This window comes from Sus scrofa, chromosome 6 (genome assembly GCF_000003025.6).
Source record: "Sus scrofa isolate TJ Tabasco breed Duroc chromosome 6, Sscrofa11.1, whole genome shotgun sequence".
Taxonomy (NCBI): domain Eukaryota; kingdom Metazoa; phylum Chordata; class Mammalia; order Artiodactyla; family Suidae; genus Sus; species Sus scrofa.
Window position 1 is genome coordinate 17844864 of NC_010448.4, and position 26904 is coordinate 17871767.

General features: G+C 52.8%; 2 protein-coding genes across 6 annotated transcripts in view; both read right to left on the minus strand.

Moving 5' to 3' along the window:
• On the minus strand, window positions 111-25468 carry HAS3 (hyaluronan synthase 3). Of its 5 annotated transcripts, none has more exons than XM_021093589.1 (4): window positions 25079-25468; window positions 7513-8148; window positions 4376-4477; window positions 112-3333 (listed from the first exon to the last, which is right to left on the minus strand). In XM_021093589.1, exons 2-4 carry the CDS (start codon window positions 8146-8148, stop codon window positions 2410-2412), a joined length of 1662 nt encoding a protein of 553 aa, XP_020949248.1. In that variant the 5' UTR covers window positions 25079-25468; the 3' UTR covers window positions 112-2409.
• The window catches only part of TANGO6 (transport and golgi organization 6 homolog), a 201506-nt gene continuing 199788 nt past the window's right edge, over window positions 25187-26904 (minus strand). Inside the window, 1 exon segment of the mRNA XM_021093875.1 lies at window positions 25187-25929. Coding sequence (XP_020949534.1) covers window positions 25753-25929 — 177 coding nt within the window. The 3' untranslated portion in view covers window positions 25187-25752.

Consider the following 26904-nt stretch of genomic DNA (forward strand, 5'->3'; position numbering starts at 1 on the left):
ACCGGCATTACCTTGACAAAATGAGCTTGCTCTCAAGTACTAATCTTTTCAAACTGGAATAAAGAGCAGCTTTCATTAAGTACAAAGAGGGAGGAAGTAGCTCCAAGATACCAGCATTATGTGAGAATCTTTATTTTGACAAACAAGTACAGTATAAAAAATTTGACCTGAAAAGTAAAATTTAAAAAAAAAAGTAAAAATAAATACGTTTACAAATTATTGTAGAAATAATACAAAAGAGGGTTAAAATTCTCAGGAAAAAACCAAAATGTGTCCAATTGTATATAAAGGCTCTTCCCTTGCAAGAAATGGGAATAAAGCTCAAGACCCAGTTTGGTTTTGCTGCTGAAAAATGTACAAAATAACTTAGGAAAAAACCAGTCGAGGTCAAGCGTTGTGAACCCACTACTTGTACCTGCCTACTCTTGATCTGGGGGAAGTTGATAACCACAGAGCAAGGCAGAGCTGATGGGAGGACAGCCCAGAGTTCTCCATCTGGGCATCCATTCTACATTAACCTTCAAGTAAAAGCTGAAGAAAAACAAGCCCTCAGTGAAGTCTGAGCTCTGCAGTTGGCTGACCGGATTTCCTCCATTGTAGTGCTCAAAATAGTTTACTTCTTGGCCAGCAAAAACACGGAAGAGCCTGGAACAACTGACTTGAGCAAATGCCTGCCACCTCCTCCCAGCCTTCATGGACTGGGCCCTATGTCAACCAGCAGTTGAATTGAACTTGAGGTCTGTGCCATGCAGCAGTGTTGGCTGCCCCTGGAAAACCGTCAAGTTCACGGGAGATGAAGGAAAGCACCAGGGTTTGCCCGTCCTTGGCTCCGAGCACACATTCCTTTGTAGGAAGCATCTGGGCATTCTAGAGGCCTGCCCCCCCCCCCAACTCCTCTCCACCTTTGTGCTGGTTCTGAGGGTTCAGCAGGTCCCTCTCAGAGAGCCTGCTTGAGCAAACAACCCTAAGTCAAAGGCTTAGTCAGGATCCCAGGGTTGAACCCAAGTGCTCAGAACAGTCTATGGATTGCAACTCTATAGAAAATGGCCTCCCCCCCCCCAAAAAAAAAAGCAGAGGGAAATCAAACCACTTCAAGAGGCATGAGAGAAAGTAAGAACCTTAGAATTTCAGAACCAATTTCATCTCCTAGTTTGGTTTCTGGACAGAAGCAAGCCAGTGCAGCAGTAACTGTCCACACTTGGCTGTCAGGACTCCCTGGAGAAGCCACTGAGGAGAATGGACTTGGATTGAGGGTTCACTTAGGGAACACTGCAAAGCTTCCCATTAGAGGTGATTGTCAGGAACTCTTAAGTCGTGCGTGCTACCTAGCCGCCAGGGAACTTGTCCAGGCAGTTCCAAGACCAGCCAGTTGGGTCAGAGGCTCTTAATAGTTCTCCCCTCACATGCTGAAGGCAGGCTTGCCTGTCGTGGGGCGGGGTGGGGGGGACCTATGAGAGTCCAGGCTCTCTCACTCGCCACCTGAGAAGACTTACCCAATGAGGAGGAGGGTCAAACAAGTGACTTTATCACTCTGAAGTGAAGTGAAGCAAGTAGGCTAAGACTCAAGAACTGAATGTGAGAGAATTCAAGAGTATACAGGTTGAAATACCCGAGCCTTCACTCCCTTTCTGAGCACATTGGGATTTCATCTTCCTGGCAGATGACCAAAACATTTCATCTCCCCAGCAGAGATCACAGACAGGCTAATCTAGAGGTCTGGGCACTTGACAGGTAAAATACATTCAGCTCAAAGCCTTCAGCACCACCACCAGTGTTTGTTGCTCCTGGCAAACTTTTCCTTTTTAACATAAACGTATATATACACACACTCGAAAGCAGTTCACTGCTAACTCCCTGCTAGACTGGCTCCTCCTTGGGAGGTTGAGCTGTGGAATGGGGTATGTAAGAAAGCACCATTCCTGGACCCTGTTTTCTGATGCGTTATCTCAGGCACAGTCTGATTGCATTGATCATTGGATGGGGAGGAGGGTGGAGAACACATTACTAGCTGGCCTGGGTCTCAGAAACTCCCACCACCTCCCACTTACCTATCAGAAGTTGCCACTGAGTAGAACTTACTGTTTGGTTTAGCACATGTCTGAGCTCCCTCTGGATCCCAGGGGAGGAAGTGGAATCCTTCCCAGAGGCCACTGTATGTGCAGAGGCAAGTAGACAGGCAGCCTGAAAACATATAACCCTCCTTCCTCCCACCTGAGCTGGCCTTGCCTCCTCTAAGCCCAACTGTCCCAGGCCATACTATAGTCAGCATTCTTTGCACTTCAGGTTTGTCCTTTGGACCATTAAGAAAGTAAAACAGCACTCCCTCTTCCCTCCCACCCCATGTGTTCTCATCCATTCCCCTTCCCTCCCTTACCCATTGCACTTTTCCCGCTCTGCTTGGGGGCCATGTCACACCTCAGCAAAAGCTAAGCTATACTGCTCCGGCTTCTTCCCGCACCGCCGGGCGATGATGGCCAGATACAGCATAAGGAGGGCCACCCAGTAGCAGCCGTACAGGATGGCCCCTGAGACCAGGAAGGCTAGCTCCGTCTCACTGAACAGGTCCTGACAGTAAGCTGTATAGGCCAGTCCCCCCAGAAGGACTGCCACCCAGATGGACACAGGGATGAGGCCAATGAAGTTCACCACAATGGTTTTTCGGCCAGAAGTGCCCCAGCCAGATTTGTTGATGGTAGCAATGGCGAAGATCTTGGCTGGCAGGAGGCTGGACATGTAGAGAAGGGAGTAGAGAGACATGAAGATCATCTCTGCATTGCCCCTAAGAAAGCAGGCATAGGTAGCCTTGATGATGCCTACCAACTGCACTGTCAGCAGGAAGAGGAGAATGTTCCAGATGCGGCCACGGTAGAAAAGCTGTATGACTGTGGCAATAAGGAAGAAGGGGAAAAAACCTGTGACCACTGACTCGTAGGTCATCCAGAGGTGGTGCTTGTGGAACCACAGAGAGTTGTAGAGCCACTCCCGGAAGTAAGACTTGCTCCAGCGGGTCTGTTGGTTGAGCCACCGGAGGTACTTGGTGGGGGTCTCTGTGAGGCATTTAGAGCGTGCTGTGTACTTAGTCCTGTAGCCGAGACTCAGGACTCGGTTGGTGAGGTGCCGGTCATCCCCAAAACTGCACTTGCTACCTAGGAACTTCTGATGGTACCAGTCCTCCAAGAACTGCTGAAGCAGGCTGTTCCGGTACATGCCCAGGGGCCCACTGATACACTGCACACAGCCGAAGTAGGACTGGCAAGCCCGTTCCACGTTGAAGGCCATCCAGTACCGCACACTGCTCAGGAAGGAGATCCAGGAGTCATACTTATTGAGGATCTGCAAGGAAACCAGAGATGCTGGGTCTCTTACCTGAGGGCAGGAGCCCCAGGAGACAAACACCAGAGACCAGGAAGCCTCCCTGTACTCTAACTTCTGTAGCCCATTGCTCCAACTCCTGGCCATGAGCCCTAACCCAGCCAGAGCTCAGAGGAGCCAACCACACCTAGTGACTCTCCCCAGCACCAGTCCCATGCCTCTCCACTCTGTCATCTGCACTGACTGTCCCAGTGAATTTGCTCCAGCAGTCAAAGCTACCTTCAATCTCAGGAGGCAGCCTGTGGTGGTGGCTGAGAGAAAGGCTTGAGAAAGAAGCAAAGTAACACCTCAGCCACCTGTCCTGACCCTTCCTGCATTTGGAAAGCTTCTTGGGAAGACATGGTGTGTTGCCAGCAGTACCCTCTGGAAGAAGATCGGGCCCCTTATTCTTAGCATACCGCCTAGAGCTCATGTCACTAGGAGCAAGGGTTTCTCAGGGAGGGGCTCGCTGCACCACCAGCTGAAGCAGCAGTACCCTCTGGGATGGATGGCCCCAGAAAACTGTGCCCCTCCCAGCAGCACAGGCTCTTTACATCCCTGTTAAGTGATTTCTCCTGCACCCCAGGCTGAAAAAGAGCAGGAAAGGGGAGCTCTTTGATACCGGAGAAAACTGTCAAAGAGAAAACCCCTCCCTCTCCAAAACAGTAGGAAGTCAAGATGCCCATTTCCTGGGGACATCCAGTTGAATTAAGCACAAAGAGTGGAGTTCCCGTCATGGCACAGTGGAAACGAATCTGATTAGTATCTGTGAGGAAGTGGGTTCGATCCCTGTCCTCGCTTAGTGGGTTAAGGTTCCAGCATTGCCGTGAGCTGTGGTATATAGGTCACAGACAGGGCTTGGATCTGGTGTTGCTGTGGTGTAGGCTGGCAGCTGCAGCTCCCATTTGACCCCTAGCCTGGGACTTCTGTATGCCGTGGGTGTGGCCCAAAACAAACAAAAAAGCACCAGCAGCAGAAAGAATCTAGACTCTCCAACTCCCAGGGATCCTTGGTTACAGCTTACTTGGACATCTCCCCCAACTCCCCCTACTTGGGGGTCCTCCTCCAAGACTCGAAGCATCTCGAAGGTACAGGCTGGATCCAGTACAGTGTCAGAGTCACACACCTGCAGAGGAAATGCACTGTTAGTCCATTTTGACCTCAGGTCTACACACAAACACACACACATCCTTGGCTGCTCACTGCCTAAGGGACAAAACCCTCTTTCGCATGATTCACTTCAAGCCACTAGCAACGAGATCTATGCTACATCGAAGAGCTAAGATGAATAACAAAGGAAATCAAGAAAAAGAAGTTGGAGTACCTGGCTTAACACCCACTGGGGTGAGAGAAACCAAGCAGAATGTTTGTGCTGGGCCAGAGGAAAGTCACACATCAGATGACGGGAATAGTGGCTAGACCAGGGCCAGCAGACATTTCTCAGAAGGCCAAGTAATGGCTCTTGCCAAAGGCTACCACCCAAAGTTATCTTAGGATTAAGAACAAGGGTCTTCCCTGTCTCAGCCTCTGGCCTCTTAGACAACCCGCAACCTAAGTGGAGGATGTATCTGACTCAGTCACAGGCCTTGTGACATGACTGCTGGCCTTCTGTGCTCCCTTGGCCCAGTCTTTCAGATCGGGGCACAGTATGGCCAAGACCTGCTCTCACCTTGATTCTACCCTGGAAGGGCTTGGAAGCTGGCAGCAGCTGCTTCCAATCAGAACCTGGCTCCAATCCTGCTTGCTTGCCCTCCTTTGCTGGGAAGCTCATGGTCCGATTCTAGTAGGTGGCCTGTGATTGTTACTAGCTGAACCTGTGCTACTAACACTTACCCTGGTGGCTCACTGCTTGTCCATTTTCAGACAATTGCTGAGATGGTACAAAGGGGCACATAACCGCTGGGTAGGGGAGTTGACAGAGCAAAGTATCCACAGACGAGCCCAAACCCTCTTCTGCAAAAGCCTAAAATCCTTTTACTGAGGTTGCCGAGTGAGCGCCCATTAGCCTGCAGGAAGGAGGCGGCCCTCAACACCAGCCCCGTACTTTGGCTCTCCATGTGGGAAGTCTCTGTGGCCACAGGCAAGCAGCAGAAGGCAGAGGGGGAAGCAGGCAGAGCCATCACAGCTTCTTCCACCTACCTCCCACCTGCCACATCCTTACAGTCTTCAGCTTACAGGCCAAGCCAGGCCTCCCAGTGCTGCTGGTCTCATGACTACTTCCTGTCCTGACCCTATCCCATTCCTCGTGCTGCTTGGCTTCCTTCACTCCAGGGAGGTCTTTCCAGCTGAGCAAGGTTAGGGAAGTTAGAGCTCTCAGCTGCCTGAGTTTCCCCACTGGCTGGAGCAGGGTTACCTCCTGAAGAGCGAAAGACACCCTCAGCAGGGCTGGAGAAGACAGACAAAGTCCAGGGTGTTCACTGACCGGAGCCTGGGGCTGCCCCAGGCAATGAGCCCAGAACCATAAAAAGAAAGACTGGCTCATGTGTATGAGCTTATTTGCTGATCCACCAGAACACACAGCAAAGAAAGATGCATAGTAGAGCATTATTTGGGGAGATTCTATGCTTCAAGGGAATAGATGACAGAGTCACTACAGCTTGAGCATGTGTCAGGGCTCAAGAGTTTTTTTCTAAGCCTTCTGAGTCCCTAAGGAAGTTTCAAAGGCCCCTTGAAACCTAGGTGAACTGCAGAATCAAGAATTGTCTCGAAGTTCCCATCATGGCACAGTGGTTAACGAATCCGACTGGGAACCATGAGGTTTTGGATTCGATCCCTGTCTTCACTCAGTGGGTTAAGGATCCGGCGTTGCCGTGAGCTGTGGTGTAGGTTGCAGACGCGACTTGGATCCAGCATGGCTGTGGCTGATGGCTACAGCTCCGATTTGACCCCTAGTCTGGGAACCTCCAAATGCCGCAAGTGTGACCCTAAGAAGACCAAAAAAAAAAAGAAAGAAAGAAAGAAAAGAAACTTTCCTTCCATATGCTGGGGATGCGGCCCTAAAAAAAAAAAAAAAAGCTGTCTCGCACATCCCTCCCTCTAAGACTGATGAGGTCCTGGGGCCTAGCAAGACACGAAAAGCCAGATGTTCCATTCTCATGCAAGGATGCATCTTTCCAGACAGCCAAAACCAAAAAGTCTGGGGCAAGCTAAATTTAGGGGAGGTACAGTATAGAAAATTTAAATACTGGAGTACTTGGCATGCAGTAAGCAGGACCGTGTTGGTATGTAGGTGGGCTGTGCACAGCCTCTGTCCATTCAGGTGATAGGCATGTGGAGAGGGCAGGAACAGAGGAGGGGACAGGGCATGATGGGCCAGGAATTGGGGGTCCTGGGTGTCAGTTTCTACTTAGCACTGAGATGCATGAGCTTTCATCAGTTCCAAGTTTCGTTATTTGAAAATCTGAGTGATGTAATCTTGTCAATGTAATAAAATTTCTAGGCTGGTGTGTGTCAATGTTCCCTTTGACTGGATGCTAGGCAGGGTCTGCTCAGGGTGCTGGCCCTGCCAAGACTGGTGCAGAGTCAAGCTGGGGCCTGCTTCACACCTGTGTCCTTCCACCGCACAGACAAGAACCTGATGCCGGGAAGAGGAGGACTTTTCAGCCCCTAACTAAAATTATCTGAGTGCTTTGGAACATGACCTCTTTTACTTTTCCCCCACACTTCTTTATGGAAGAGCTCATCCCTAGGTAGCCAGTGGTGAGGCATTGTTGCACAACGGACAAGGACAGACTTCCTAGGCACAAGTCCTGGCTCTGTACCTTACTGCTGCATGACATTAGGCAAGTTATTCAGCCTCGCTGTGCTTCAGGCTCAGCTTCTTTACATGGAAATAATAACAGTACTTATCCCCAGGGGTATTTGGAGGATTATTGCAGTGCCTATAACAGTGTATGCCATGAAGTAATGCTGTACACCTATGTGCTGTTATTATTGGGATACCAATCCAGATACCTGCCTAAAGTCACAGAGCTAAGTAATGGCAGGACCAGGATCTCCTTCGAGATCTTTCTGACCCCAGGACTGCTGTTGAGAAACATCATGCCTTTTTGCCACCTTCAGCACAAGGAGGAATGCGCACAACACAAAAAAATCCCCAAGGAGAGTACGTCTGGCTGGCTGGACACATCCACACACACACACCTGTGGGGGCGCCCTTACCTGAATGTAGTCCACGGAGTCACCAAGGGCCTTGAAGGCCGTGTACATGACCTCTCGCTTTCCTCCCCACTTCTGCATGATGCAGGAGAAGGTGCTGGCCCGCACCACATTCCGCACACGGTCCATGCCCTCCTGCAGGCTGGCCTCCGTCTCGCCCTCACCCGCCTCATGGAAGTTGCTGCGCCACACAAAGAAGCCGGCTTGCTCGTTGCCACCTAGCACCTCGTGGAAGATGTCCAACATGTAGGCATCCTCCTGGCGATTGCCGTCCACCACCATGACCACCTTGAGATCGGGGAAGGCGATGCGCTGGGCCGAGCGCAGGCACTTGCGCAAGTAGTCGGGGTCCTCCTGGTACGCGGCGATGCAGAGCGCCACTGAGCGCTGCAGCGGGGAGGGCAGCTTCAGTGGCCGGCCTGCCCGCCGCATGCGCCGGTGCTCCAGGAAGGCAAACAGGCTCTGGATGAGCAGGTGCAGGCCCAGGATGGCACCATACAGCCCAAAGGACAGGTAGTGCTTTTCTGTGTGGATGAACTGGTAGCCTGTCACATATGCTGCCAGAATGCCGCCCAGCACTGCCAGGGCAAACAGGCTGGTGCCCACCACACGCAGGGCTGTTGTCAGCTGCACCGGCATCTGGTAGAAGGCAGGAGAGGTGGGGTTAGGCAGGAGGCAGCATCTCTGCTCAGTGGGAGTGGGGGCATCACAGTTACCATTGATTGAGCATGACCAAGACTGTTGGTAGACCCAGAAGCCAGACTCCCGGGGTTCAAATCCCAGTGTTGCCACTTACTGTGAGACTGTGTTCTACCCCTTAGTTAATGCATCTGTAAAAAGTGTAGCATTAACCTCCTAGCATCTTTGAGGATTAAATGGGTTACGTACGTAAAGCACTTAAGGTAGCAGTTATTATTGTTGGACAAAGCAAAGCCAGAGAGACCTGTGTGGTACCCAGCTGTGGAGGGCAGAACTGAGGTCTGCCGGACCTGAGGCTCTCCTAGGAAAGCTTTAGTAGGGGTGAACCTGAGCACCTCAGGGGCCAGGAAGGACGAGGAAGGGCAGGGGCACGTAGGCAGTCTCTACCTGCCTATACCCAGTAGCCACCAATGAGGCCCATCAAGAAAGTAGGGAAGGAAAAAATGAGAAACAGCAGGAAACAAAGAGGTGCCAGGGGAAAAGAAGGAAACGGCTCCCTTCCATTTCTCAAAACAGTTAAATCAGTAACACAAAGTTTCCCTGTGTTCTTTGCTTTCTCACCTTTTTCTCATTCACTTGAGAAGCAGGAAAGAAAGGGAAAGCAACCGGGAAAAGTGGACAAGGGAAAGAAGAGGAAATGAGAGCTGGGGTGTGGGCAGCCCTCCTGGAAGCCTAACACTGGGAATCAGAGGAACTGCAGCCATCGCTGCAGCAGCCTGGAGGGGTGGCTGCCTGAGAAGCCCCATCCACTTGGTCCTAGTGCCCGCAGAGAGTCTCTGCACATCCCTCGGCCCCACACCTGGAAATGCTGCCAGGTTTTGTCTGCAACTAAGTCAGGGCTTCTAGCATCTTGCCCAGTTGGAAACAGCTGTGTTTTTTATGAAAAGAGCCCAGCACTCAGCACCACAGGACTTGTGCTTGAGCTACAGCTCTGCTACTTCCTTGGCTGCCTGACCTTGCGGGAGTTCTCTGGGATTTAATATCCCCCTGCCCCCCAACCCATGAGGCATTCCACTGGTTTCTTGCTCCCTAGGGCTCAGGTCATTCATTTTACTGATTAGCAACCCCGAAGGACCAGCCAGGTGGGAAGGTTGATGGCAGGTGGGGAAAGGCTGATGAGGACAGCTCCCTGCCCTGCATTCTGAGGCCTTCTCCCCAGCTCCTCTCCCTGCCACCTGCCTGATCTGGGGAAGCCTGTTTCCTCCACCGCCACGACCCACCCTCTAGAGACAATGAGGTCTCACTTCCAAGTCCAGATCTCACTAAAACCGCTTCCAGACCCCCACCTCAACAAAAACATTCTTGCCCACGGGTCTCTTCTCCTCTCACACAGTAAGAGTCTCAGCCGAGACTCAGGACCCAGCAGTATTCCAGCAGCTTGGGTCCGGAAAAGTGCTGTTGGCAGCCTCGCCTCTCCGGGAAGCGCGGTCTCCGGGCGCTCTGCCCCGCCATCCCGGAGAGCGGCGGCGTGCTTCCTCTGCAGGACTCTCACCCTCCCCGTGCCCCCCACCCCCCGCCCTCGCACGCTCTTGCGGCCCAGCGGCACCCAGGCCCCGGAGCGCCCCCATCGCCCTCTAGAGCTTACCTGCCTTGGGGGCGCTGCGGGCACTACTGCCTGCTTGCGCTCTGGGAAAGGGCAGGGGGAGCCGAGGCCAAGCCAGCAACCTAGCGGGCGCCGGCGCCACGCCTCGGTGCAGTGCCGGAGGCGGTGCCCACCAGGTGAAGGCACTGGCCACGGTTCTCACCTCCGCCAAAGCCTGGCCTTATGGGGCAGGCTGTGCCGACCACACCCACATGCCGGTTTCCCACGACCCAGCCGGGAAGGAACGGAAAACCCCAGGAGTCAGTTGAACCAGGCCCCGCTTCTCTCCTTGGGGGCCCCGGCTACCTTGGCAAAGTGTGCCTGCAGACAAAGGCGGCATCCTCGGCGTCGCCGGCCCGCTTTTCCGGGCAGGACACCCTCCTCCCCCGCTCAGGAATTGGAGGCATAACACCGACACCCGTACCCCATAGAGGACTCAAGAAGGTCCAACAGCCGGAGAACCCACGCGCATTCAAGCACGGGTGCAGGCTCTGCCTGAAGTGGCCCCGTCGCCCCCAAGCCGGCGGAGGGGAGCCTCTTGGCCCCCATGCCCTTTGCTCCTAAGGGCTCCACAAGAGCTCAATCTCTGCAGGCGGATGCGCACCTGGCTTCAAGGGCAAGATGTTGGGGGCGCTCCCCAAGGCCTCCCCCCACTCTCAGAGACGAGGGGAAAACAACCCCGGCCAAGGACACACGCCGCCCATCTACCCCCGAAACTTTGCAGGGCTGCCCAGTCTGCAGCCTCTCCAGCTGACAGGTGTGCCCTGCTGCGGGGCCCACACGCGGAAGGATGGAAACTTGCGGGCGAGGCGGGGGCTCTTTCCTTTGCGCCCAGCCGCCCTCCCGGCCCTTCCGAGCTGACAAGGGAAGGGGAGCCCAGGCCACCGGTACGTGCGGCCATGGCCTGGCTGACCCGCAGGAACTGGGGCGCCGAGCAGCTTGGTGCCTGGACAGGTGCGAACCCCAAGGCAGGCCCGGGGCAGGGAGAGACTCCAGCCAGCCTCGTGCCCCTCACCGTCGTCCGCCTCCCAATCCATTCACAGAACCGGAGCCGCAAGGGAGGAAGGGAGGAAAAGCTGGAGGAGGAGGAGAGGATGGAGGAAGAAAGGGAGGAGGGGTCAGTGGGGAGGGGGCTGCAGGAACGGCCGCCGGGAAGCCTGGAGATGCCGCAGCCCTCAGCCCGCCTCCCGGCGCTGGACTCCCGGCGCCCTCACTGCCGGGGACGCGGGTGAGGGGCCGCGGGTCTCAGCAAGAGACACGCCTGGAGCCCCGCGCGCCCGGGTACCCCGCGCGGCCCCAGCCCCTCCGAGGCGGCCAGCCGGGCCCCTGCTCACCGTGCCGCCGGCTGCCCGCGCTCTGGTGCTCAGCAGGCCCGCGGCGGCTCCATGCCCCTCCTCCCGCTCCTCGCCGCCGCCGCGCCTCGCTCCACTGTGCGCCGCCGCCGCCGCCGCGCGCTTAGACTGACGAGCCTCGGCCCCGCCAAGGCGCTTTAAGTACCGAGCGCGTCCCCGCCGGGAGAGACGCCCTCCTCCGGCTCTGCGGCCGGGAAAGTTGGGAAGAGTGGGAGGGCTCCCCCGAGGGCCGCGAGGGCGCACCCCCTTCGCGGCTCTGCCCGCGGTAGCCCCACGCGGCCGGCGCCCGGGGCGACGCCGGGGCCCGAGTGGACGCGGCTCCTCCAGTTCGCAAAGACTCAGTCTCCGCACTCTCGGAAGCTGGGTTGCCCCAGCGTGGCCCAAAGCCGAGCGTCTCTAGGTCCAGCTGCCCAAGGCGGGGCGGGGGGGACGGGGGGGCGGTGGTCACGGTGCTTAATTGGGAACCGGAAGCGTAGTTAACTTCCACTGTAACCCAAGGGGGCTTCCAAAATTGTGCGCCCAGTCCTCTCCCCGGCGCCCAGCGTTCTAAGCCTCGAAACCTACTCACCCTGCCAAGCGGGCGAGCGAGGAGAAATCCCCCGAGTGCTGCACGCGGAGGAGCTGTGCGCTGGATGGGGTACTCCTTAAAGCCCGGGCTGCAGAACCTTCCAGACGGCACACACACACACACACACAAAAAAAACAAAAAAAAAACCCCAACAAACCCAAAACCAAAACGGAGAATACTTGTTACATATAAAAAGACGGGTCAAAGAAGGAATTAACAATCGTGACAAGCTTAGTTTTGAATTCCGCAGTGGGGCGCTGATGACTTTAAGGCTGTTTGCAAAAGCTGCAAATGGATTTGCAAGAACCTTGGAAGTTGTGGTGTTTTAAAGCCCCAAACCAATTCTTCCTTCCCCTTTTTACACCTTTTATTTCCCGACGCCATGACCTTCTAAATTCTGAACTGATCTAATAATCACCAGAGGTTGCCGAATTCCTAAAGGCGGGTGCTAGACGAGGTGAGGTGAGGTGGGCTGGGCGGGTGGGGGGAGGGGAAGGTGGCGAGTTGTTGGCAGGGGAAGGAAGTTTAGAACCAGCTGAACACAGTGGGTCTCTAATCTCAGGAAAAAGTTGGAGGTATAATTGAAGACTAATACAAAGTGAATTTACATAGCCTCCAGATACACCTGAGACCATTTCCATGCCTTCTTCCCAAGCTGCAACAAATGTATGGGAACATGAGTTGCGGTCTTGGAGCCGCTCCTCTCAGGAACTTACCGGCTCACCCTCCTCACTCTGGGCCACAGAGCTCACTCCTCAAGCCCCCAGGCGAGCTGTCTCCTGAACACCTACTCCACCCAGCCCCATCTTGCCTTCATAAATCATTTCACACTTTTGCTTGAGAAAATCATCACTATTAGGCTACATGGCTTAAACATTGTTTTCTGTGTGCTTTTAAAAGCTAGGATTCGATTCACAATGGAAAGGTGTTTGGGGCCCTCAGCAGAGCTAACAATGCACAGGTGGGGAGAGACACCCTTGGTTAAGAGGAGGGCTCTGGAGTCAGTTCTGCCACTAGCCGTGTGGCACTAACCTCAGTGTCTTCATCCCAGAAAAGACACTGTGACAAAACTGTCACAAAGGTTGAAGAGACTGGGAGTAAGTGCTCAGGAAAGCTTAACTCCAGCTAACCTCAACTGGAGAGTGGTATCTGCTTGCTGATGCTATGGATTCCACATGTCCAACCCTCCAGGATGTGACACTTGGTGACACGTCCCATTTAAAGGAGATGCCCCTTTGAGAGGGAAGGCCCAACATGGCCAAGGTGCTCCATTGTCAAGAGAAGCCATAAATCCAGATTTTGATGTGACATTTCCTCATTTTCAAGAGTGAGCTATGAATTCAAATGTTAAAAAATGCTCCACGGGCCAGGCCACATGTGTCTGATCCAGCCAAGTGGCTGCTTGCAAGGGACCTGTTTAGACGCTGAAAGAATGGAGCAGCCAGGTTGGAAAGCTCCTGTCTGCCCTCAGCAACCCTGAATATGACTTCTCCAGGGGCAAGTTTCCCGGGGCTGCTCCAGGATCATCTCCTGCCCAGTTAATTTCTAAGGCTCCAAATTTGTCCCACAAGCTAAGTGCCTATCCCAGCTGGCTCCTGGGAGGTAGTGGTAGTCTGGTCCAGCACAACCTCACTAGTCACTTAAAACCTCCCAAATGAACACCAGATGCAGCATCACGAGAGCAGTAAACACTCTGCTCCTATCAATTGCCTTGGTCCCCCTAAATGGCTTCCCCCCGGGGAGCAAATTCTCTTTTTCTGATCTGCAGGGCCAGCAACCTGGTGTTATCAGGCAACTAGAAGCATCTTTACCTTTGTGGCCAGTCTGTGCCAGGCAGGATTTGCCGTAATTAACATCCACTCTGCTGTGCCCTATTTGATTCATCTCTTCAGGGGGAGGTGGGTAGGGAAATCTTGAAGGGGCTGATACAATGAAGCTCGGGTTTATCTCTGCTTACCACTGGGGATTTAGAAATAAGACTAATTTCATTCCCAATCACTTAAAAATGTGAATTCGGAGGTTGCTGAATTGGCTTTTAAGCAGGTTCCAGAGGTTAAGCTTCCTGTTCTACTCTACAGCAGAAGAGTCTTGCAGCATTTCAATGTTCATTTACCACGCACTGAAGGCCTGCTCTGAGCAGGGTGCTTTGGCACCGGGAAGTCTCAGGCTGGTACTTGCCGTGTAGATGGTTATCCATTTTGAAGACAAATACATTTGAAAACTTAAGTCACCCGTCCAGGAAGTTTATAATTAAATGTTGATGAGAGAATCTGATGGGAAGAGTTTGACTGTCTCAGGAAAGAGATCCCTATGAGCTGGAATGGGCTGGGTGGATGTTCGTGGCGAACTCCAGCTAACTGTGTGGAGAAGCAAGAGCTTCCAGACAGGAAGCGCAGAGCACGAGTGGGAGAGTGAAGGCAGCAAGAGAGAGGCCTGGATAAAACAAGAAATTTACATGGAAAATCTCGCAAGGGCGCCTGTTGTGAAGAAAGTGTCTGATAAAGTCTAGCCGAGCCTCAGAGGGAGGAGGAGAGGACGTCGGGATGGATTCTGGAGGGCCTTGCGTGACCCTGGCTTTTATCCAGTAGGTGACAGAGAACTATTGACGACATCTGAGTAAGGAAGTAAGAGGTTATCAGAACCTTATGGGGACAGCTGAGCTGGTGGGATTTGGGGCTAAGGGCTGGGCAAGGGATTAGGAGGCATATCAACCCCAGCGAAGGGGTGAGAAAGGCCAGGGGTGAGAACTGAGGCTGCTGCCTTCAGCAAGTGGAGGTGACGGCAGGCGGTGTCAACTCTCCTGGGCACAAATGAGGGGTAGAGGTAGAGGACTAATCAAGACAGAGACCCTTCTACAGTTCAGAAGGCTGAGGGGGCCATTCTCAAAGCTTTGGAGGGTTTGCGGTAACGGACGCTGACAGCACCAGCAACAAACATTTCACCTTTCAACTCATTTTCAAATCAAACCCGTGAAACACCCAAATACCTTGTGCCAACAGGAGCCCGCCATTCGATCCCTGTTGTCATCACTCAGGCTTGGACCTGCAGACCGATCTTGCTGGTAACCAGGTACTGCCCAGCGCCACTGGTCGCCTAGTGGGTGACGGGGTGGGGGAGGGGAGGAGGGCTGGTCCAGCCCCACGCGGCCCCCTCACCCTCTGACCCCGCGCTTCAGTGCTCCACCCTGGCATCCAGCCCACAGCCTCTAGCGAAGCAAAGCCAAAGGGGGGATGGCAGCCAAGGCACCAGCTCTCCCCCAGTCCCTCTGGGCTTCATCCCATCAGCTTCCCCTGGGCTGACCACAATCAAAAACCTTTTGAGGCTAATGAAGGTGAATTTAAATTGGCCTCCACAGAGTAGCAGGTTATGTCCCCCAGCTGCCTAAATAGGTCTTTCTCCTCAAGGCAGCTTAATCTGCAATACTAGTTAATACATAATTCAAAGTGGAAAGTGTGTGCCTTGACTGCAGAAAGGCAGCTCCCACCAGACAAAGTTCTCCTTTCATAACTCTCCCCTCTTGCCGACAAGGAGTCTGTAATCAGTACCATTTCCAGGTGCCGTGTTTGAAGCAGCAGCCTTAAGGACTTTTCTGTCCTGCAGTTACAATGGTTCGATTTTAACTCCAGTCTCTCCTCGGATGGAAGAATCATTTTCATTTCAAATTAAGGGGCCTCTGCTCTGCTGGAGGCAGAGCTGCCAGCCTCTACTAAGGGAACAGGTTCTTTTATGCTGGCTTGAAGGTCAGGACCAGAAGGGCACGTGAGAACGATAACCAAGCATCAAGCCAGACCTGGAGATGCTTTTCTTGGAATCTTGAACAGGAAAAGCTCTTCCTGGCCATCGTTCCTTCCTCTCCCTCCCCTAGGTGAATGCAGAAAGAAATGCAGAAGGTGATCTGAAACCATCATCTACCTTCCCGCTGGAATATCGTGCAGCTACTAAACATAATGTTTAGGAAAAGGATGTAGGGATACACAGAAATGCTTATAACGCAAAGTTAAATTTGAAAAGCGGCAGGTTACAGAAACTGTCGTGTCTGAATGACTGCGCTTACGGTGTTTTCTTTAAATCCCATGAATTAAAAGGCAGGGGAGGAGTTCCCGTCGTGGCGCAGTGGTTAACGAATCCGACTAGGAACCATGAGGTTGCGGGTTCGGTCCCTGCCCTTGCTCAGTGGGTTAACGATCCGGCGTTGCCGTGAGCTGTGGTGTAGGTTGCAGACGCGGCTCGGATCCCGCGTTGCTGTGGCTCTGGCGTAGGCCGGTGGCTACAGCTCCGATTTGACCCCTAGCCTGGGAGTCTCCATATGCCGCGGGAGCGGCCCAAAGAAATAGCAAAAAGACAAAAAAAAAAAAAAGGCAGGGGAGAAATTCACCCAGATATAAAGATCAGGTTTGATTGGGTGGTGGAGCAATGCATTTTTTCTCCTTGCCTTTTTCTCTGTATTCTTCAAATATTAGTAAGTATAAATTTCATAATAAAAAGGTATTTTTATTTATTTAAAAAAAGTTTATGGCTGCACCCATAGGATATGGAAATTCCTGGGCCAGGGACTGAATTTGAGCCACAGCTGCAACCTATGGCACAGCTGTGGCAGCGAGGGATCCTTTAACTCGCTGCACTGGGCTAGGGATCAAACCCACACCTCAGCAGTGACACAGGCTGCTGCAGCCAGATTTTGAGCCCACTGTGCCATAGGAGGAACTCCGTAAAAAGATATTTTAAAATGATATGAACTATAAATTCACACAAGTTCCTTCTAAACTGGGCCTCGGTGGGACACAGCCCATATCACACGTGAGTTCATATGAAAAAGGTCTGGCAACCTGAGTCCACTAAGAAAGCAGTTAAAGTTGGCAGCGCCAGGATATAGGATTACTGGTAGCCAAAACTCTAGAGTAAGTTGCTTTATTTAAATCCCTCCCACTGTTCCTTTGAGAAAATTTTTGCAGGGAAGGGGGAGTACGCAGAGCTGTGCCTGCTCATCCAGCAACTCTGAGTGAATTATAAAAAGACTCCTACCTCCTGGCAACACAGCCCTGAGACAGGGCACATGGTTTGCCTGGCACATCCCAGCTGGTGTCAGCCCCCACTCACCCCCTCCTCCAGGGTCATGGTGATTCTGAGGACAGGAAGGGAGGCAGGTGCACTAAATGTGGGCTCTAGGAGTATCCTGAAAAGATGCTTTTCCCAAAAAAAGTTATTTCCAAGAATGTCAACAGTACTGCCCTTCTGCCCAGGGAGGAGCTGTCTCCTCTGTGTGCCAGTACCCACGGGCATGTCCACACCCACACGTACACATAACACACTGTTCACAGAACGGACACACAGGTACATGCTCACGGCACAAGTGCACACTCGCTTTCCCCGACCTTAGCAGAACACGATCCCAGGATCCCAGCCCACAGTCCCAGGCACAGGATCAGCAGGAGGGGAACAAAGCGCTTAAGGTAACCTTATTCCAAATTCACTTGGCTCTTGTTGCAATAACATCAGCTACAGTTCTTCAATGTGCTGGCACTTCTGCTTTATATCCTCTTTCTGATTAAAGGCACCATTACTCACTGTCACAGAGGATGCTCCATAAAAGCAATTAGAGAAGAGCCAAGGGTAGGGGCAGTTCCCACCAATTCCTTCATGGGCACAGACCCCCAAGGATGTCCCGCTCTCAGACCTGTTCTGTTGGGACATCGCCATAACACCCACCCCACCCCCCGAGCTCCCCTTTTCTCACCAGATAAGCTAATGCAGCGGCTCTCACGTCTGGCTGCTGCACATTAGACTTTTAAAACCTGGGGAGCTTTTGAAAAAAAACACTAATGCTTGGACCCTATCCCGGATCAATTTGGTCATAATCACTGGGGGTGAGCCCCAGGCTTGAATTTCTTATTTAATTCCCTAGGAGATTCTATTATGCATCCAGCACTGAGAGCACATTCTGCAGGTTCTCCTCAGCTGGGTTTGCAAGTGCATTTCTGGCGCTGGGAGGACAGCTGAGAGCCAGCCAGGCCTGGGGTGAGCTCCAGAGCCTACGGGTGTCTATCCCCTTGCCTCTAGCACCTTGCCTGCCACACCTGTGTGAATTAACTGACCTTAAACACTGAACAATGAATCAGTGAGCTGCTAAGCCAGAAGGGAAAAAGGAGAAGGAGAAAAGATGCTGATTTGAAGTGGAAATTAGGAGAGAGCCCAAGGAGAAACGTACAGCAGGACAGGACAGGCTGGGCGGGGCCAGAGCCCAGATCTACCTGGAATTGGATGGACAGACAATCTTTTCATTGGCAAAGGTGCTGCTCTTTCCAGGAGAACTGGGGCGGTGGTGGTGGGGGGACCAGGGGCACAGAGCTGCCAAAACCCAAAACTGGCTTGGGTTAGTTTTTGTTTTATAGATGACAGGACTTCTGCACACTGGGGGCTTTTCCTACCTAGAGGATGCACTGGGGTAGTGGATCCGGGCTGCTCTCTCTTGGGGCATGAAGTCCCCTCGACTCTCACATGGTCCTTCCCTCGGACACAGTGAAACACCCACTGGCTGACGCTGCAGCCTCATTCTTTGCAATCTCTGAACAACACTGATAGTGTCTTTGGGAAGGGGCTGAGGGAGGGAGGGGGCTCCCCCCAGGCCCAGCTCTTTGAAGCTTAGCATCACCTTTCTTTCAGTAAAAAGTCTAGTTTCAGGCTGGCCTTTCCCTAGGATTACTGCGGTCACCATGGTTCTTAAGGGTTGGGAAGTGGTGTGTGGTCTAAGAAAGGGGTGTGTGTATGGGGGGGGGCAGGGCGGGGAGAGGCTGCTCAAGTTCAAGAGACTCTGGAAGCTCGGAGCAGGCGCCTTTGTTCTCCCCAGCAGAGCTACCTGTGCTGTGATGACTAGGGCTGTACATCAGAAAAGCCCCACCCAGGCACTCACTCTTCTGAGCAGGCTTTAGCTCTCAAAGCAGACAGGGAAGATTAAACCTTCCGTCATTTAATAAACCACTTAAAGGCCCAGGAGCTTTTCCTAGTTTCCCAGGCGAGAGGATGCTCCTGTAGCTCTGAAGCCGCCCTGCAAACCTCCCTCTCCTGAGAGCAAGGCTCGCACCCTCAGCCTCCTTGCAAGTGCGATGGAGTGACGTGCTGCCAACTGGGCACTCCGAGAGCAAGTGACTCAAGTCAGGAGTTTTTCTGCTCTAGGCCCCCTTTTCTTTCCCATCTGCAGGAACTTATCTCTCTGGACCTTATTCTTCCCCTTCTGCAAAAAGAGGGCCATGGCTTCCAATCCTGTTTTTCCCCTCTCGAGGAATAGAGTGGAATAGAGCTATCAATGTACGCATGCCAGAATGAAAATGATCCATTGCTATCATCCTGAGACACCAAAATCGGAGAACCCAAACCCTGCTTTCAGGAGGCGAAAGTGTTCAAACAAACAAAATCAGCAACCTTCAAAGGGGACAGACATTTCAGTGCCCTGACTAGAGTTCACAGAAGACTTGCACACTTGCCCCAGGAAGGCAGCCTCAGGGGTCCGCTACCTTAGCCACGGCCAGAAAGCAGAATGAAGCTTTCAAGGAGAGGCCGGCAGCAGGCGGGCTAGGGAGCCGGGCAAATCTCACCTCCGGCTGCTGGGCAAACCACAAGGTCAAACGCAAGGCGTATAATAAGCTCCGATGTTTGAGGCTGGATACTGACAGATGCGGACACTATGGGAAGGAATCAGGGCTGAAGTTTAGTTTGACATTACCTGGCCCATCTGAACAAGCAGGGAGCCATTTTCTCTATCCGCACTCCCCCGAAGAACAGTTTTTACCATTTGGAAACACAATGTCTAGCGAGCAGCAGCAAAGCACAGCTGCTAAAAGCCCCAGCCTTGGGAGCCAGGCTGCCTGGTTACAAATACTGGTTTGGCTACTTCTCACTGTGTAATCTGGAGCAAGCAATTAGCCTCCTGTGTGCCTCAGTTTTCCCCTCTGTAAAACAGGGAGAATAACAATATACCTCATGGGCTCAGTGTGAGGCTTTAGTGGATTAACACACATCGAACACACAGAAGAGCGTGATGAGCTCTCTATGGTGTTAACTGACCATGACACACGGTGATAAGAGCTAAGCGATCTGTCATCCTGAGGCTTTGAGGGGCCATCAGACCCTATGTCCGGAGTCTGGTTTGGGAACCACAGTCACTATCCTGGGGACAGGTCAAACCCCAGTGTGTGAAGGCACACTCTACACTCAGGACAGTCTCAGAGCTGAGAGCCTCGCCAACGCTCTCTTGAACAGGGGCTCAGGGTTTCTCGCCAGGTGGAGGGCTTGCATCTGGACTGCCGCCACTGGTGGTTCTGCAAAGAGAGTTTATTGTGCACCTACCGGTGGTTTTGATAACACAGAAAACTCCACCTCTTGAAGACTCCCTGGTTCTGAGTGATTTAGAGAATGGCGGTACCCCTCGGCTGCGGAGGCTGAACCTGCGTTTCATGGCTATTAGAGCGCTGCTGGCTGAGGCTGGAGGAGTGGAGATGAGCGCTAACGTGTTGGTGGACGTTTCGGTGCTAATATCGAAAGTGTTCTCATCTTTTGAGTCAGGCATTCCAGCCTCCTAGGACGTACCTACAGAAACACTTCAGCATGCAAAGAGTTAGGTTTGAGAAACACTGAAGAGTCTTTGGAAATTAGAAAAACTCAATTGACCATCAAGAGACCAATGCCTAAAGCCACGATGGCTCATCTACATGATGAAGACCGGCCACCATGGCAAAAGAGAGGGGTGTCTAAGTACCAACAGGAGAGGGGCTCCAAAGTGTGCAACTAAGAAAAAATACGCAGGAGTTCCTGTTGTGGCTCAGTGGTAACAAACCCAACTAGTAGCCATGAGGACATGGGCTCGATCCCTGGCCTCACTCAGTGGGTTAAGGATCCGGCGTTGCTGTGAGCTGTGGTGTGGGTTGCAGACGAGGCTTGGATCCCGTGTTGCTGTGGCTATGGTGTAGGCCGGCGGCTACAGCTCTGATTCGACCCCTAGCCTGGGAATCTCCACATGCCGCAGGTGTGGTCCTAAAAATACAAAAATGAAAAAATACATGGCACACTCTTTATAATAACAATCCCATTTCTGGTTTTGAAAGCAGTCATGTATGCTAGCGTCGTCAGTGGGAACCTTGGGGTAAGAGTGAAGGTGGCCTTGTGGAAATTCCTCTGTTACAAATGCTTTAAATTTGTTATAATTCATAAAACATAGGTCATCAGAACGCACGCACAAGCAGCCAGGGCGTCTGTAACTCGGGCCCTGCTGGCCTGGGCACTTGGAGTGCCGAGGGCCAGAACAGGGGGTGTGGCTGGCAGCCCTCAGCACAGGTCAGCAGAGACCTAACAACTGCTTGGTGGGACCCCGGGCCAGGGCCATGGGCGTCTATGAGCCCCCACGTGCTCCCCAAGCTGCGCTCTAGTGAAAAGGGTTTTGCTTTTTTTTTTTTTTTTTTTTTTGTCTTTTGTCTTTTGTCGTTGTTGCTATTTCTTGGGCCGCTCCCGCGGCATATGGAGGTTCCCAGGCTAGGGGTTGAATCGGAGCTGTAGCCACCGGCCTACGCCAGAGCCACAGCAACGCGGGATCCGAACGCGTCTGCAACCTACACCACAGCTCACGGCAACGCCGGATCGTTAACCCACTAAGCAAGGGCAGGGACCGAACCCGCAACCTCATGGTTCCTAGTCGGATTCGTTAACCACTGCGCTGCGACGGGAACTCCGGGTTTTGCTTTTATACTAACTGGGGGGCAGGGAGACGATTCAACAGATGTTCAAGAGAGTCAGCCTCAAGCCCCCCAGGAGACGTGGGCCAAATTCCACCAAAGCGGGATAACGACTGCTTGCCTCTCTGTTCCACGGGGCGCTGGGAGAATCATCCCAGCTTATGGATAAAAAACGACCTTCCAGACTAGAGGAAACAGAGCAACTGATCTTGCTACTCTACGTGGCCCCGGGGGACTGTGGGGTGTCGTAGTGGGGCAGGTAATACCCAAGCCCTCCTGGTAGTGTGGAACCACTGACTCAGCATGAAGGACAGACAGACGGACAGATGAAGATGACCCTTCAAAATACGTGGGCGAAGTCCCTTCTGGACCTGATTGCACAGGTCTCCGCTGCCCCTACACTTGGCAGCACGCACGGGGTGAGCCGGACACAGCTCTGAGCCCTGCCAGCAGGGACGAGTGCAGCAGCCGTGTCCTAGAAGACAGCTAACTCCCCCAACCCCCGAGTGGCGAGTAGGGAGCAGAGTGGTGCAGGAAGCCCGAGGTGCCCGCACCACAGGAGGCTGCTGCGTGTGACTGCAGGAGCTGGTGGCTGCAGAGCTCGCGGAAGGACGAAGCTGGGCCCTTTAGAGGTCACACATACTGCTGTCCAGGGGGCGGGGGAAGGAGGACCCCCACCCCCTGCCGTGGTCAGGACACAGCGGGTGCCTCCCACAGCCCAGCCTGGAACTCAGCTCCCGGTTCTCGCTCCCTTGCCACTGAAATTCCAGCTGAGCTTTTGGATTTCTCTGCAGAAGCCAGTCTGCTTTTGTACAGGTCAGACGAATCACCCCCAACCAACTGATCACCTTTCAGAGGTCCTGACCACCCCTGCTCTGCAGTGACTGCCGGAGTCACAGGCAGGTAGCAGGCAAGCAAGGTTCCATTCGCTCAGGATCTCACAGACAAAGGGATGAAGCAGGGCGGGGACGGAGGCCACACTGACACGTCCGCTTTCCTCTTTCTTCTGGGGCCAACGAAGGGGAACTGGCTGCAGCCAGAGCAGGGGCAGTGGTAAAGGCGGATGGGGCTCACATACCAAAAAGATCGAGGAAGACACCATGGTTGGGTGTGAACTCCTCTTGGTTCTACACACTGCCCATTTTACAGCTTGTATCATCCTGGCCTGAAAACACTTTCTAAAAACAAGCTGAAGGAGCTTCATATAGAAACAGGTCTGGGGGCCCTGGGGCTGCATGTTTCCTGGCCCCTCCCCTCCCGCACCCCCACTCCCCCTGCTGCTCCCCTCCCCTCCCTCCTGCCTTAGCCCTGGGCATCCTGCCCAGACTGCTCTGCTCCCCGGTATCTTCATGTCCCTCTGATCTTGACTCCAGCATCCACCGCTCACCGAGCCTTCTCCAGACAACGGACCCACACCTCCGGCTTTCAGCCCCCACAGGCCTCATCCCCTTTCCGACTTTCTCTGGAGCATTTATCACCACTTGATAGCCTATCTTATTATTTATCTTCTTTACTGTCTGTCTCCTTCCACTACAAGGGAAGTTGCCCCTGAAGATATGGTTTTGTTCACGGCGAGTTCGGCGCCTGGTACAGCATCTGCCCGTGGTAGGTGCTCAATAAACTGTCACCCTTGTCTGTGATTCGCCCTCCTACCCGCCAGTGCCTGGGCAGCCCTTCTGTGTGGATGGCGCAGCAGAGACCTGAGAAGGCCGGGGCAAGGGCACTGAGGAGGAAGCGGAACGTGGAAACATGGACAAGCAGGTGTGTGCAGAGGGGAAAGCAGCAAAGGGCAAGACAAGAGTCTTCTGAGGAAAGAGCAGAGCGTGTGTGGAGGGCAAGGTGGGGCCAAGTAAGAAGGGCAACAGGGCAGAGAGGGGAACTCTCCGGAGTGTCCAGTAAGTCCAACCTGATCAAGCAGCCGGCGCTCGGGCCCCTGGAGTTTGGCCGCAGCCACAGCTCCGGGCCCTGTCCGTCTCCTGCCCCAGCGCCGTCCTCTGCAGACCCGGCCCAGCAGCAGGGGGTTGGGGGAGCTGGGAGGGGGCCAAGTCAAAGACCACTGAGGGATCCAGGGGGGTGTGGGCTGCGCTGGGAGCCAGGACGAGGGGCGAGGCCTGCGGGAGAGAGGCCAGGAGAACTTCAGCGGGAGAGAGGAGGGCAGCAGGGAGGCGGCGGCCTGGGCCTCGGAGGGAGAAGAGAGGCAGAGGTGGGACGCAGCAGATAGGCTGCCACTGCCACTGCCGTGTGACACAACCAGACCCTCCCAGGCCTGTGCTGGAAAGTGTTGCCATTGCCTCTGAGTTTGGGGCCTTCTTTTAGTGTTGCGATTCCGTTATCCTAAAGCTCTCGATTCTTATGTTCCTTCCCAAGGACGGAAACATATACGGGTAGAGAGATCTATACATCTCTCTATATAAACATGGAGGAATTATTTAATCATTTGGAAGCTCTTAATATTTTGCTCCTGTTTGGTGTTTAGGGGGGTCACATTGAGATATCTCCCTTTCCCTTGAATTTGGTAACAAGGTCAGAAAAAGTCACTCTCTGAAAGGGAATCCATCAAAATCAATAAAGAACAGATACTTTTAGCCACTTGCCAAATAACTCAAATTAAGAGGCAATTTATAAATGGAGATAAAGAGACTAGGCTGCTGCGTGAGGCACTCCTGAGACTAGAGAGTTTCTTAGTCTATTCAAGCCGATCCATTAGGCTACGTCCTCAGAACCCGAATGCACTGAATGCAAATAAAGTTCTGTTAAACCAATTGTCTAATATACCCAATTTGATCATCTTCAGTGGATCTTATAGACTCTAGTTAGAGAAAGGCCGAGAAAGAAAAACTTTCAGAGTATATTCAGCTGGTTCCAAGGAGATGCTTCAGATTTGAAAGCCCAATCCTGAAGTTCTAGACATTGTTGATTCAGCTACCTTAGATGATCGGAAATACCCCTCAAAACACCTCACTGCCTGCGGGCTCATTCACCGCTCGCTAGGCTAACCTTTGGTGGCTGGTTGTCTGTGCGCTGTCCTCTTCAAAGGGATGCTCACCACACGGGTTCAAAGCCAAGGACCGTGTCTGCAGTCTGGCCAGAGGGAAACAGCCTCTTGTTAACTGGCACATGGGCCTGTTTGTGGACTGATCCTTTAGTCACCTGAGAGTTTTGGAACATTGTATTTTGGTTCTGTTGTCCCTGGTCGGCAGAGAGTGGGGATAAAACCTGTTGAGGTGTTAAAATCCAGTCCTGCAGAGCTGAGGACTGGCCAGCCTCACCAAAGGGGTGAGGACCCGGAGGGCTTGTCGGAAGCATTCAGCCAGTGTCTCCTTTTCGTCCTGTCTTTTAGCTGCTGTCAAAATTCAGTGGCCAAAATATGTAAAAAGATAAAAAGGCGTCTGCAGCGCCCCATGTGAAATGTCTTCAATAAACTGGGCATCAGGTCACCAGTGTGCAATGCGCTTTCCAACAGGCATTAAGTAGGAACACACCGTCTAAGCATTCCTCTTTCTAAAGGAGCAGAGCACCCAAGGCAGGACATCAGCGCTCTCATGTGAGATGTTTGTGGCTCTTTTCTCCTGTAATCAGGGCACCTCTATCCAAACAGGGGCAGAGAGAGTGAAAGAAAACGGCTCAGAGGGACAAACACAGCGCTTACCCTTTTCCTTTGGAAGGTTCAGGCAGGTTGGTTCTCTTTTCTGGAGATGAGATCCTCCTCAAGGCCATGGCTTTCCATCTCAGCAGAAATCCAGATGCAGACCTGTTATTCTTTCTAGTCAAGACAATTTTATTCCATTTTTGCAGGTTTTATAACAGCTTCCTTTCCCTTCCACCTCCAACTGCATCTCCATACCCTGAGGTGCGTCTTGACCAGCCAAAGATGACAGCTCTGGCTGTTCCTCATCACAGGAGGGGACAATCTCACCAAGAAGAAAATACCAAGATATGTGACACACAGGTGGCCAACCTCTTCTACTCAAATCGCAAGAAGAGAATGGTCACTTAATCAAATGTCAGTGGTTGTATTAAAAGTATTCTTCCATGAGGTGGCCATCCTTCTCTAAATGCTACAGGATGGTGAAAAACGGGCAGATTGGTGGGATTTGTAATCTTTTCTCTTTTATAGGCACACATTTCAGGCTCGATGCAGGATGGCTAAACAGATGCTTTAAGAAGCTCAGCCTGAAGGCACAAATGACCAGAGACGTCCCCGCCCCTGCCAAGGCAGCCATCTTGCCCACACCAAAGAGGCAGTGGGGCCACCTGCTGGAGCGCTTGGGCACTGCCCTGGCTGCTGGGTCCCTCTGCCTCCTCCACGCCCTTGAGGCTGGTCTATGGCAGGACCACGATCTTTTTCTCCAACTTCTGTGGCGGGAACAGGAAGTTTCTCATTATCTCATCCAGCTCTTCCAGGGCCAGCTGGGCATGGAGCTTGGCCACATCATCGGGCTCCAAACGCACCACATGCTTCAGCAGGTGGTAGAGATCCCTGAGGACGTCCTTCAGCACCTGGAGGAGAGAGACAGCGTCACGGCCACCTGTCCACCGGGCTAACATTCCCCAGAGCGACCCAACTGCTTTCTGCTGTCTGAGGAGCTCTGTGAGGAAGCCTCTCAGGTTGGAGATGGCATGGGGGCAGCTGTACCGAGAGAGGATTCTCTGGGTTTCTCACGCACCCCCGAATCCCCCCTGCACTGCCATTGGGGCTGCTGCGCCTTTTTAGCCCCAGACTCAGGTACAGATCCCAGACTCCCTCTTTCAGTCCACAGACAAGCAACACTGCCCAGATCTGGCTGCTCCTAGAGCACAATAAGGGGCATTCTCCTCTCCAGCTTCCACGAAGCCCTCTGTGACACCCACACAACAGCCATCTAACCCAGGAGACTATTTCTTCAGCCATCATGTCTCTCCTTGTCACTACTTTAAAATTCTTCCACTGCGGTTTCATTTCCGTGCCATTCCCCTGGTCACCATAATTTTTTTTTTTTTCCTAATTCCAACTGTCCAACAGGAAACAAGAGAGGACTCCACGCCTTTTTCATGTCTGATCTATAGTCCGATCTGGAACTGGGAGAGTGCCAGTGTACCTGCTCCTAGGAGCTTCTCGTTCTGTCCCAAATCCTCCTGGCTTGGGAGCTAGAACTTCTGGCAAGAAATAGGTCATTCTAGAAAAAGAACAGGGAGACTCAGAGTAAAGAGCCTTATGGATCATCTGGTCAAACGAGGGACTGAAGACTCCAGGTCACAGGAGATCACACGACTCGTTTTTCAGCTATTTGCAAAGTTACTTCCGGTCTAGGGCTCTGCCTCAAAAGCTACCATTTTTTGGATTTTGCTAGGTATTTTCCTTACATGATCTAATTTTTAGGCCAGTCATATAAAGTAAGGAAAGTTGTAAGACCCATTTTGCAGATGAAGAAACAGAGGATTAGATGGAGTTCCCATGTGGTGCTGTGGCTAAGGATCCGGGGTTGCCCACTGTAG